Raw genomic sequence first — 12,616 nt, 5'->3', positions numbered from 1 at the left:
CACTGCCATTCTGTGCCAACTGCCTATTAAAACTTCATCCTCCCTGTCAAAATGCTCTGTTACTTCAGCCCTAAAACTGTTATACCATAGCTCCCAAATACCTTGTTATAAGTGCTGACTGTATCTTTCAATTTATACTGCAGTGAAGTAAGCTTATGAAAATAGTTCTGAGGGATTAAGCTCTAAATACTATTTCTATGCAGTGGATTATTTTTTCCCCAAGCTCAACATGTTCGTGTTGCCTAATGATAAGAAAAGTGTTGCGACAAATGTATTGAAGCTTCATTGGCTCTTGCACGTTATCTAGCATGTTTGACTAATAATTTTGAGAAAAGAATGACAGATGTGATTCCAAGATTTGCTCAACTTTGGTCTAGTCTGTGTTTTGTAACCATTATTTCACCTTACTTTGTCTCAGTTTATGATTTACTGAAATTGCAAGTATGTACACAAATGAAATTGCTCATAAAATGCTTTGGCAGTTTATGACTTGAAATTCTTTCAGAAGTTATCTATTGCTATATCATTGTTAATGCATTTTTAAATTTTTTTCTTCTATGCTTATAGTTTTAGTAATGAAACAAATTAAATTGAATGAAGCTTAATGAAAACTCCTCTTGAACGTGCTTGAGAACTTCAGAAAACCTCAAGTCCACTACAAATCTTGGCTTGATTTGCCTTTACTTTGCAATTAACCTGAAGTTTTCATCTTGGTAACTTTTTTACTTTTACCTATTGCATACTTGTGAATTTGGAGATGATGATTATAGCAAGTGGAGGTTATAGAATCTTTAAGCCTGTTAAGATTGTACCAGTATGGGCTATCTTTAAGTCTGTATTATTAGATGAGATTTTATGTTTTATGATTCTTACCCTGTCTCTCATGTTTGTGGTGTTTTTCCCTCTCTCTCAAGATTCAGGTGTGGGAGAATGCAATGAACAAGAACTGAAGGGAAGAGACCCAGCTGTTTGGCACGTAGGCTTGAAGGTAGCGTGGGACATCGAGACACCTGGATTAGCAATACCACTTCACCAAGGAGACTTCTACTTGATGCTTGGTAATTTTCAAGTGCTAAAAAGTTAAACTTTCTGTTGACAGTAGAGAAAATTACATTTATATTTAGGTAAGTTACAACACCTTCCTTTTGGTTAGGGCTTTATTTAGAAAGATGTGAGATCTGGCTAGAGTATATAATAAATTCCTTCTTCCCTGCCTACTTCTAGAGTATTTTGAAGGAATTTTTTTATTAATGTTTCTTTCACTTCACAGCTAAGAAAGAAATAGGTTTTTTGTGCCTTTTCTATCTGTTTTTTAGTCAGAATTAGTAGACTAGTTGAAGACAGGCTTCAGGCCACAGCCAGAATTTCCTCAGATCTTGTGAGAAGTTACACCGTATCTGTCTCATCCTTGTACTTCTAGATGCTTTTTGTATTCTTAATGCAGTTTTTCTGAGTAACTGTGAGCATTTGCATCTGTTATATTCAACAAATAAATTTCTGTTCTTCAGCGTGGCTTATAGGGTGGCACCTGTATTATGTAAGCTGTGAATGTAGCAGTCTTATAGTTTTCTGGTACCATGGTTCTTGAAGTTTCAGTCATTATACCAATCTGTGGATGTTTTATTAGTCACCAATTTTACACCTGACACTTCTGTCCTTCTGCTACACTTTTCCATGCCTATATTCAAACATGCTATTTTCTAGTAGTGGGATTATACTAAGATCATAATGAACAGAACTGCCTTACTTTAAGAGTGAGTCTCAATGTCTCAAGCATAGAGGATTAAAAGAAGAAAATTAAATTGAGTTAATTTACTTGAGCAGCTGAGCTCACACACTCAGGTTTTTCCATGGAAAGAAACAAAGCGAGAACTGCTCCTAAGGTTTATTGACACAAAATCTGTTGCTTTTTCTTTTGACTTGTGTTTCTCTTGGTTATAACTTTTTGTTTAAATAAATTTGGTTACAAATCAAACAAAACAAGAACAAGGCTTTTGGCAACATCACAGTTGCCTGATTAGTGTCTTGGCTTGACAGACGTCACCTTTGAAGACTGAGAGCACTTGCACTGTTGCCTGTTTGTGTTTGTGCCTTGGAAGGTAAACTCCATGGAATGTCCCTAGAATGACCTGTCACTCCCAACTTGATGAGCAGAACAGTCTTTTCAACTTTGCCTTTCCCTTTCGTCTTCCAACAAAGATGAAAACAGTTTACTTACAACAAGCAATACATTTGTTGGCCATCTTAAAAAATATATACTATTCTGTGTTCTTACTTACCTCATCAGATCTTGTGCACTGTCATCAATGAGGTGTCTTATGTGAAAGCCCTGTACTGACTGTGCTCTTAAGTGTGTTCAAACGTGAACAGATCAAGTGTTAAGATGTGAGATCCTTTGGCACAGTGGTCTGGATGTGCCTCCCTTTTCTGTATTTGTGAGGAGACAGAAAGAGAGAGTGAAGTGGCAGCTAAACATTCTTAGAAAGGCTACTGTTAATCTATTTTTGTGCAATAGCATCTGAGCCATCAAGTAAACTTCTTATCTAATCCTTCCTGACTGGAAAGTTTGTGCATACACAGCTGTGCTGGGCAACAGAATCAGAAGGTGATTAATGAAAGAGGGGGTATAACTTCAGTATTTTGATTGCAAAATACTGTAGATTGTAGTTGACTGAGTTACCAGATCATAAGGGAGTTTTTTTTTCTTCCCCAATGGAATTCAAATGCAGTAACTGAAGTACTTTCAGGAATGCTCTGTGAAGGGTGGCTCAGAAAATTAGTTTATTTAATGTGTAACATTTTGGGCCTGTTTAGATGGAAACAAAGGATATATTTAACATTCCTTTGAAGATGAAGAGTAAATCACTTTCTTATTAATACTTTGTGAAGAGCTACAGATTTGAGCTCTGTAGGCCAGGTGTTTTGTTAATCTCTTCTGCGTTTCCATAGTCTTTGTCTTTCTTTTCAATTACTTGAATAAAAAATTACTCTTCTACACAGTCTAAGAGGGTATTCCAAAATGGCCCTTTTATTGGGTTACTGTGTGCAGCAGAACTGCCTTTATCATTTTTACTTGAAGTGGACATATATTGTTTTAGTGTGCTTTTTACTGTTCAGATTTTTTTGAAATGACTTTTAAGAGGAGGCACCTTGAGGATACCATCTAAAAGGTAAAATAGGAAAGTTCTGTTTGAAAAAAAAAATCCCTTGGCAATAGAAAAAGAAAATTTTAGATTCCTTTCTCTTGTGCGTTTTTACGTAATATATTCCAGACCCTCATTTTCAGTAAGCAGAGTCTTCGTACTGGCATTATTTTGAAAAGCAGTGGCAGCAGTAAGTAAGACATCTAGAAAATAGAACATTAAGAGTACTGCAGCTACTGGAGCTGTTGATGTGCAGAGGCTGGTTGATATATCGGACTGGTAGTATTGGTTCTGACTACCATTGACTCATCCAGTCTAGCAGAAGACTTTGTAACTCTGTAGGTCTGTTCTTCCAGTTGTTGAGATGGTGCAGTGCTTACTGCTTTATATGGATTCTCTAAAGTGCTGAAATGTTGCTTATAATTAAAAGTCTGGTCCTATCAAGTCCTATACCTGTAGTACCGTGAGTATTACACACAAATCTTATATAAAGAAGTGTGGTAATAGTAATGTGCAATTGCAGTAACTTGTAAATCCAGATCAATGGGTGTAGCAAAGTAACAAATTAAAACAGGGGTGTTTTTTTAGCATTTCTAGTAGACATTTAATAATGTTTATATTCCCCTCTTCATTGGCTCTATAAAATGGATTTTGTTATTCCGGGTAGAAATTAAGTAAAGTGTCTTAAAATTTAAATTGACATTGCCTTCTCAGCAGCCCTCTTCAGATGAAATCGTGAGCTGAAATTTTAATGCATGTTAATCCTAAACATGAGGTGACCAAATTCATTATTCCATTAAGCTGTTACAATATTATAAGGGGTGGGGGGTTTTAGGCAAAACCAATCAAAACTCAAAATTACTTTCAGTAAGACAGATTTTTTTGAAATAATTTTTTTAAGTCTTTCTGTAATAATAAGAAAAAAAGTCTGGTGAATGACTGCAAGTCTGCTGCCTAAAAACGAGAATCTGAACTTTATATCACTCATGAAACGGAAACACTTTAGCTCAATTTAGAATAATATATTGGTCTGCAGAGGAAGTGCATACTGAACCCTGCTGTCTCAAGTACACAGTCAAAGGGTGTCTAATATGAAACGTGTTGGGTGCATGCAATAAATCCAAAACGCGTGGAGGTGAGCAAAGGGCCCCATCTGCTCTGTCCTAGAGCATGCTTAACTAGGGTTGTCATGGTCCTACTATTAAATTGGAATCTTTCCCCTAATCTTTGAGTTAGACATGACCAGATTTGCAAGCAGATTTACAATTTTCACTAATTTTCCTACCATGACTTCAAAACATACCTAACAAAAATACATTCTGGACTCTTTCAAAGGCAGATTTACTTTTCTGCAGCTGTTTCCCATAGATCAAGCTCTTGCTTGAAGGTTAGGGTTTTAAAACAGCATGAAGATGAACTTTGAATCTTATACCACTCCCACCCCTAGCAAATTATAGTTCGAGAAGCATCAAAAAATCATTTTCCTAACCAACCAGAAGTAGGGTGCACACATTGCAGAGGTTGGCTTGTGGTTAAAGATAAGTATTTAATGGAAGCGCTTCCACATGTATATAATGACTCATTAAGCTATTTCTAGATATTTAATCTGCTTCTATTTTCACAAACTGACTTGAACCCTCTTTACTCTCTAGCATCTTGAATGTGTTGGAGTTTTTTACCTCTCCCCTCTCCTTTTTTTTTTTTTTTTTGAGTCCACATTTAATCCAAATGGTGTATTCCTTACTATTAAGACTTAGAACTTCAGGAATGTATTTGTCATTACCAAACTTTGATCATGAAGGTTGGCAAATCTCAGACACATTTTTTTAAATTTTAAAATTTACTATTTAGCTTTTAATTAATTGTATTTTGTTTGTGCAAAAAACTAAAAATATTTCTTAGTTAGGGAAAGATCATCCTTCTAGCTTTCTGTTATGAAAGTAGTATTCCACTATTTCTTAGGAAGGAGACATACCTTCCTGGTCTTTTTATTGATACATCTGCAGTAAAATTAGTTTTGTTAGATTTTTTCCTGTTAAAGCATTGTGTGCAGTTGGATACAAGTAAAATGGAAATGGTGGAAAAGCACTTTAGTGCTTTGAAAATTGCGCTGTAATATGGTTAAAAATAAAATTCTTTACTTGTTAATGGTAGTTAAGAAAGCTAATAACAAAAGTCCCTTTCACTTCTGTTTGTAGATACTTGTGGTGGCTAGAATATTAAAACTTTTGCCAGTGCTTTAAACATCACTGTACTTTTTATTTGCTTTATGAAATAGATGATGAAAAGGCAAAGGTCTAAAAAGTTCAGGAAGAACAGTTGAGAGAAGATAGAAAAGACTATATAAACCCCTGTTGATAATTCTGAGAGCCATTTTCCATTGTGATTTGTGTTTTCCTGGGAAGTACTTTACCTCCAAGTAATAAGTTTTGGGCCTTTAGTCCCCACTCCCTTAAGTAAGGTTTGGCTAAGAATTCCTTTTCCTTCTACCTTGTGTTTGTTATGACTTAATAGTCTGCAGTGACATGGGTGTACAGTCATTGTTTCAGAGTGCTTTTGCTCCTCACCTCACTGGTGCTCTGATAATTAGTTAAGTAGTAGAGTGAGTTAACTGTGTGTATGTTATTTGAATGTATAGACATATCCATTAGCCTGTTCTTTTGATAAGGTCTGTGTAAGCACAGTGCTTTCAGTGTTTCTGCTGGTGGAGTTCAGGAAATTCAGCTGTCTAGAAGAAACTGGAGATGTGGACAGAGCAGGAGCAGGGACTGAGAACAGTATGGGAGAGAAAAGGAAGGAACTGGCAGTACTTTGAAGCAGCAGTTGAGGACTGTGCTGAGGTTCTGTTCTGAGAGGGACATATTTGAGAAGAAAACCAGGCTGATAGATGTCAGTACAGGGGAGGGAGAGACAGATCTATAATGTGAATCTGCTTCCACCATTTAAAATAGAGTATGCAGCATCCAAATTCCAAAATGTGTCTGCTATCTCTAAATGGCAGTAAAATCACTGAGAATTTTTGCTGGTAAGGAGGCCCCACACAGAGAATCATAGTCTGCATCCAATAGCAGAGGGGTGGTCAGCTGTTAAATCTATGGCATTAGATTCAGCTGTAAGCCCACTTCCTGCATAGAACTTCCATGCAAATTTTGGCAAGTCCCGTAACCTCTACTTACCCTTAGGTTTTTCTGTGTTGGTTACCAGCTTTACAGAGGCCTTGCAAAATAACAAAATAGCATTCGAGCATGTATTGGACTTTATTAGTTTTTCTTGATTGTTCTCTAGAATTACTGTTTTAAATTAGGAAAATTCATAGTGTTTTAAAATTTATAAACGTTCAAAAAGCCTGATGAGACTTCAGAAAAATGTTCTGTGCAAGTGACAGCATTTTTCATAGCCGTGGGAAAGCTTTGGGAGAGGAACAGTCATATAAGCAGAAAATTGTAGTCCAATTCTCAAAACTTCTTTCTTATCTAGCAACTAGTTAATTGGCATATGCATCTTTTAAGCATGCATGTGGAATTTTATTAGAAAGAGAAAGGATTGTGAGACAATTCTTGAAACTACTAAATACATTGCTAAGTTGGTGTTAATGGTAATTTAAAATAATAAGTCGCTTCTCATATGCATTATACAGTTCAAATAAGTTTTTGTTTCTGTAACAGATATTAAAATGAGATATCCCTGCCATAGTTGTCCAGAACTGGTGGCAAGGTAAAGTCCCACTGTTTTGTGACAGGAAAGACCATGTTGGCTCACTGCAAATTCAGGAGAACTGTCCAACAGACAACTGGCCTGCCTGCAGTTTTCCAAAGCAGGGTGCACAGATATATGTCTGCTTTTATATACGTGTACTTTTCGTGATGCATTATGCTGAAGAGGCAGCGTTTTGGTTTTCCAGACCTTACCAGTCAGTGCTTAGTCATTTAAAACTGATGTTGCCTTCACGTGTGTTGTATTTTAGAGAACCCACGAGAGCGCTGTGGCAGTTCTGACACGGGTGACCGAAGAGTGTAACAGCTTTGGTTTGGCTCTAAAACCAAAACAGTAATCTGGGTATGGTTTCTGTATCTGAATAAAAGCTTTTACTGCCAAATGGACAATGGCCAATTTAACAAAGAGTGATTTTTCTTCTCAGTTAATATATACTTAGTAGAAAAAGAAAGCAGATCTTTACCGTAATCTTTTAAGACCTAAAAGGTATTTTTTAATGTGCTTTGAGGCATGCAATCCATGAAGCTTCAACTATTTTTGTACGATTAGAGTTTTAGATGAATTGTAAACTCTTAAATTAAAATTACAGGCTTCTTTCTAAGATTCATAAAGGATTAGAGACAGTTGGAAGCAATTCCAAGGCAGAACTCTACAGTGAAAGATTTGCCAAGGGTTTGAATAAAGGTGCAAATCAAAATGTAATATGTCTAATTCTGTGTTAGCTAAATAAAACATGCCACACTGAATGGACACTGAAAGGGGTAGTGGAAGTGTTTGGGAAGACGTGACTGAATTATCTAAGCACTGGAGAAAAAAGTAGTGTACTTAATTCATATTCAACCAGATTAACTTCTATTAAGTATAATTTTTTCCTGTCCCTAGATGATCTCAATATGACACATCAGCACTGTGTTCTGGCTGGTTTATCACCTCGATTCAGCTCAACTCATCGAGTGGCAGATGTGAGTATCAACAATGTTTAGCTGTTTGGTCCTTTGTAAAACTAATATTCTGGTACCTTATGTGTAACATCATGGTGTGTTATCCAGATTTGTGGTTCATGTTATGCTTGTGACTCAAACTGTTTTCTTGAACAACTCCTTTTTGATTAGCTTTGTACTAAGACCCACTTGCTTCTGTATTGGTAGTTTACCTAAACTCCCATGTAGACATGTCAGATATGAATTCAGACTGTGCTACATCACACCTCATGGATTGCTGATGAAATATGGAAACTGCTTTTTACCTGAAATGTTCTACAGCTGTTTTACTGTGTTCATATTCCAGTCCTAGTTGAAAGGTGAAATTCATGATGAGATAGAAATACTCAAAACACACACCAGCAGTGTCCACTGGCAGAAAAAAAGGCCTTTAGGAGATCAGAACAACCAAGACTAGGCATGAGTATGCTTTAAATTGTGTCCTTCTCTGCATTGAGGATTGAATAAGCAGAAAAGCTAGCTTCAGCATAGTTTATATCAATAACTATGTAGACAATTCAGGAAGCTTTACACTTTTGTTACTGTTCTACTTTGGTTATTTCAGAAGCAAATTGTTCAATATACTTGAGAAGTACATACTTTCTGAAGTGGCTATATATAAATTTTTGTTGTATCTTTATAGTGTTCTAGAGGAACATTGGAATACATATTTGGACAATGTGAACTGGCACTCCAGAATTTACAGACTGATTCTGATTCAATGGCTTTATCTTTGAAATCCCTGGAAGCTGCAGTTGTGAAGCAAGTAGAAGAAATACATAATGAGGTGAGATGATCTGCACCAAAAATGCTTCAGCCAGGTCTGAGTGATGCAGTCTCTTCATGGACTTAATGACAATCGTCTTCAATCAGTGCTTACATTGCTTTGTGTGAGTTTGCAATGTGGATTTTATGACTTTTTTACTTGGCTACAATAATGGGGATTATCATGGAAGTTTTCATTTTTCCTTCTTAAGATCCCTCTGCTGGTAAAATAAGAGAAGTTTCATAAAATATTGCTCCAAATCTGGCAGTGTGGTGAACAAACAAACTACTCTAGTGCTTCTCTAACTGAAAGGAAAAGAGAGAAGAAATTAGAGGATTAGAGGGAAAGAACAGGTAGAATTTTACAGCTGTTCCTCCCTGGTTCCTGTTGAACCAGCTTTTTCCAAAGGCTGGTGCACCACAATTGTGAGTGTGGGCTTTAAAGTGTGTTCTGAAGAAAATGCAGTGGAAGACATTGTGAGGAACATATTTAAGAAGGTCATTTAGTGCTACAATATATGCAAGTGTAACAATGCACTCTGACAGGACTGCACTGAAGCTGGCAGTGCTTTCTTGATTGGAGCTGTGTTGTGTTTCTGTTAAGATAAATACAATCACTATTAGAAGGTGTACATGGGTCATTTTCACTAAAATTAGACTTTGTGTGAAATGTTTAAATTGCTGTCTGCTGAGGAATTCTCATTCTGTAGTGTTACCAAAACTTTGTAGAGCACATTTTTATCTGTATTGTGTTTACAGTTGGTAAAATGGGGTATACTGTTGGCAAAAGATTTGCACCCTTGACTTTTACCAAAACACTCCTAGGGTAATTTAAAGAAGTCTGATGCATGGAGGGGTTTACAAAACATTAATCAGGCTCAGTCCATAAAACTACACGCATATGTGGTTTGCACAGCAAGGGCCACATGCACAGCTGGTGTAAATTTGCACGGGTCCTTTAACATCAAAGCCATGTGCTGCTTACATCAGGTGAGAGACTAGCCCCTGGTGTTTGCAGTCACCTGAATAATTTTGCTGTGTGACATACAGGGATGTTTCCTGTTACACATATGGGATATACTGTAACAGCAACCTTTGTTTAACTTGTATATATTGTGCACTTAGACTTAAGAGACACGTTGGATCTATATTTAATTTGAAAAGAGAATACTCATTTTTTCTGCTCTTTTTGTTTATTCTTTTATCCCAAGGTCATCTCTTTGGCTGAAGGGTAAATTCTGTATGTTAGAGTGCCACTTAAATTTCATTTATTATTGCACAAGTACACAAAAGTTCTAGTGGTTTATCTCTGGTAAATGCATATTTCTTTTTAAAATGTCAGTGAAGTGAAAATATACAGACCTGTGAAGCTATTGGAACTTTCCTTGCATCTAAAATCTTCCTACCTTCTTTTATTCTGTGTGAAAAAATTTTGTCTTTTCAGGCACTAATACAGATTTTAGATTCAAAATTTCTCATGCAGGTGAAAAACAAGAACCTGTTTTGTTTCTTTAGATAATCAACTTGCTTACTAATGAAAATGAGCCTTGCATTTCACTCCCTTAATTTCTTAATATTTTTTAATGCAAAATCTAAATAGCACAAAAAGCACAACATAGTATTGATGGAGAAGTACCACCCAGTTTCCCAATCTTGCTGGTGTATTTCTGGTACACAGCTTTCTGTGCTAATTCTAAACCTCCTTGTAACTTTTTTTTGTTCCTCTGGACCAGAAATCACGAGCTTGAAATGAGAGTATTCCCATCTCTAAAGGTGGTGATACTGATGTATTTTATTTTCAAATGTTGTCATAACTAAAGTTTTTCAGTTTAACTCTGATAACTAGATGCAGCCGTTGTTATTGATTCTTTAGCTTCTTGAAATGCTACGGGTTCATTTATTTTTACCCTCTTGCTGGTACCTCCAAAGTCATCAGAGAACATTAACCAGAACAGAACCATCACAGTACCAAGGTAAAATATAGTAGTTTAGCAGAGGTTCCCAGTCTGTGCTGAAATTAACTGCTCTGCCAAATGAGGCCTGGATGAATTATCAGTGTGTACTAGAGGGAAAAAGCCTAAGAACAAGTCTCAAAAAATGAAGTATGATTCTGTGCCTTCACTGCTGTACTCCTGGGCAGGAAAATTGACTTACTGTGCTGATGAAGTGCATTTGAACTGAGGATCTGAAGCATAGGTAGAGACTTTGGGGTTTTTTTTCCACTTTCATGGTGGGCAGAGAAACCTCTAAGAGAAGTATGGGTGAGTATCTGGGGGATGTCTTTACTTGATATTAAATTTCCCAGAGTTCATTTGTTGGGGCTCTGTCTTGGATGTCTTGAGATGTCTTCCTGTTGAAGAAGTAGAATTCTAACCTGAGGAGGTTTTTAGCATCTCTAGTGGGCAGCCAGGTGGAAGTTTAATATTTCTTTAGACCTAGCTTTGTTGTCATGGTCTCCCTCAGTAAAACAGCCTTCAAAGGAATATCTGAGTAATTGCAAGGTATGTGCTGTTTGTTAGATGTGTGAGTCACTTTGGTCCCAGTATGCACTTTGTAGTTGTAAGTAAAGATAGCCTTAATTAAGGGTGTTCACGTGCTGCTTGTCTGAGTAGCTTGTGGGCTTGCAGTCTGAACAAATACTTCAGTGGCAGGGGTGTAGCTGGGTGAACAGATGTAGTTACCTTACAGCTGTGGACTACAATAGCCTAAAAACTCACACCCAGTCACAATCAGATCACTGTTTGGCCAGTAATAATTTATGCCAAAAGAAATGATCTTGCCGAATTCCCTGAACAGGAACCTCTTGCTCCTACTGAATTACACTTGGCTTTCCAAAATACATATAGCTGCTGAGTACATCCCAAACAGAGCTACAGGGGACCTGGGGAAAACCATTGGCAATTGCTTTTTAAAGTAACAAAGCACTGCTGAACAGGTGATGTAAGTGCTCATATGTAAAAATCTGCAGAAAAGATCTTCACCCTCCTATTCTTCACATTTCAAAGAAAATTTGCTTTTCTTGCTCTAATGCAAAATCTGCTAATAGTTCATGTTGATCTGAGGTACTTTCCAAGGCTTCTTTGTTTGTCAACACCAAACTAATAATTGGATATTCTCAGTGAAGTAAAACACTAGAGGAGTTTTTTTTTAGTGTCTAGGGATTGTGCTAAAAATATGGCAGGTTTCAAAGGAAGTACTCAAGTTTGAAAGATAGAGGTTTTTTTCTCATCAGGATATTTGCTCAGCTGTAATTATCAGATCCTAAGACTGAATGGGTTGTCCTGCTGCTTGTGAGGTACAGTCACCTTTGCCTACAGCAAATCTGTTTTTATGGCAGCAGTAGGTATAGTTGGTGAATACACAGGGATGTAGAAAAGTCTGGACTAGGTGAGTTGAAGGTATGTAGTGTTAGACACTGAGGTCACTGATGAGAAAGGGTAGTGGTGTATGCAGGCAGAGGAAGGTTGATATGTTTTAGCACATCACGGTGAGCTGATGGTATGGTTGGTGGCTGACTAGTCTGGCAGAGGGAAATATAGATCACCTACATGCAAGGCATTTAATAACCAGTACTTTTAAATTGTTGACTGAGGAGCCTCACAAAATGCCAAATGCTACTGTCAGCCTTTTACTACCCAATAATGACAGTAGCCTAAAATTGGCCTTTAATCATTGTTTAAAGGACAACTTGAAAATATGTTGAGATTAGACGTATGAGACCTGATTCTGAGCTTACTTGCACAGATGTAAATCCTAAGTGAAAATCAATTAGGAAATGAAAAATATTCCTCAGACACTCAGCCTATATATTTTTATATGAAAATATGTTTAAGCTTTGTCCTGTTTGGTCGTGTAAAATGCTTTCTAATGATGCCTAAAGTTAGCTCTGATATATGTAAGTCTCCAAATTAAAACTCTTTGACAAAATCCTTGGCAAGAGCTGTTAACCTGATAGTTTTGTCACAGAAGATGAATATTCTGTAACTTCAGTTCCACTAAGGCTAGAATTGAGCT

General features: G+C 36.8%; 1 protein-coding gene across 5 annotated transcripts in view; it reads left to right on the top strand.

Moving 5' to 3' along the window:
- The window catches only part of FTO (FTO, alpha-ketoglutarate dependent dioxygenase), a 169,569-nt gene that overhangs the window by 52,823 nt on the left and 104,130 nt on the right, over positions 1-12,616 (top strand). For all 5 annotated transcript variants that reach the window (XM_027646851.1, XM_027646848.1, XM_027646852.1 and 2 more), the window contains exons 4-6: positions 915-1,058; positions 7,740-7,819; positions 8,481-8,624. In XM_027646851.1, coding sequence (XP_027502652.1) covers positions 915-1,058; positions 7,740-7,819; positions 8,481-8,624 — 368 coding nt within the window. The remainder of the gene's footprint in view (positions 1-914; positions 1,059-7,739; positions 7,820-8,480; positions 8,625-12,616) is intronic.

This window comes from Corapipo altera, unplaced genomic scaffold (assembly GCF_003945725.1).
Source record: "Corapipo altera isolate COAL_440 unplaced genomic scaffold, ASM394572v1 62, whole genome shotgun sequence".
NCBI lineage: Eukaryota > Metazoa > Chordata > Aves > Passeriformes > Pipridae > Corapipo > Corapipo altera.
The sequence above is the reverse complement of the archived record's forward strand: the minus strand, read 5'-3'. Positions and strand labels throughout refer to the sequence as shown.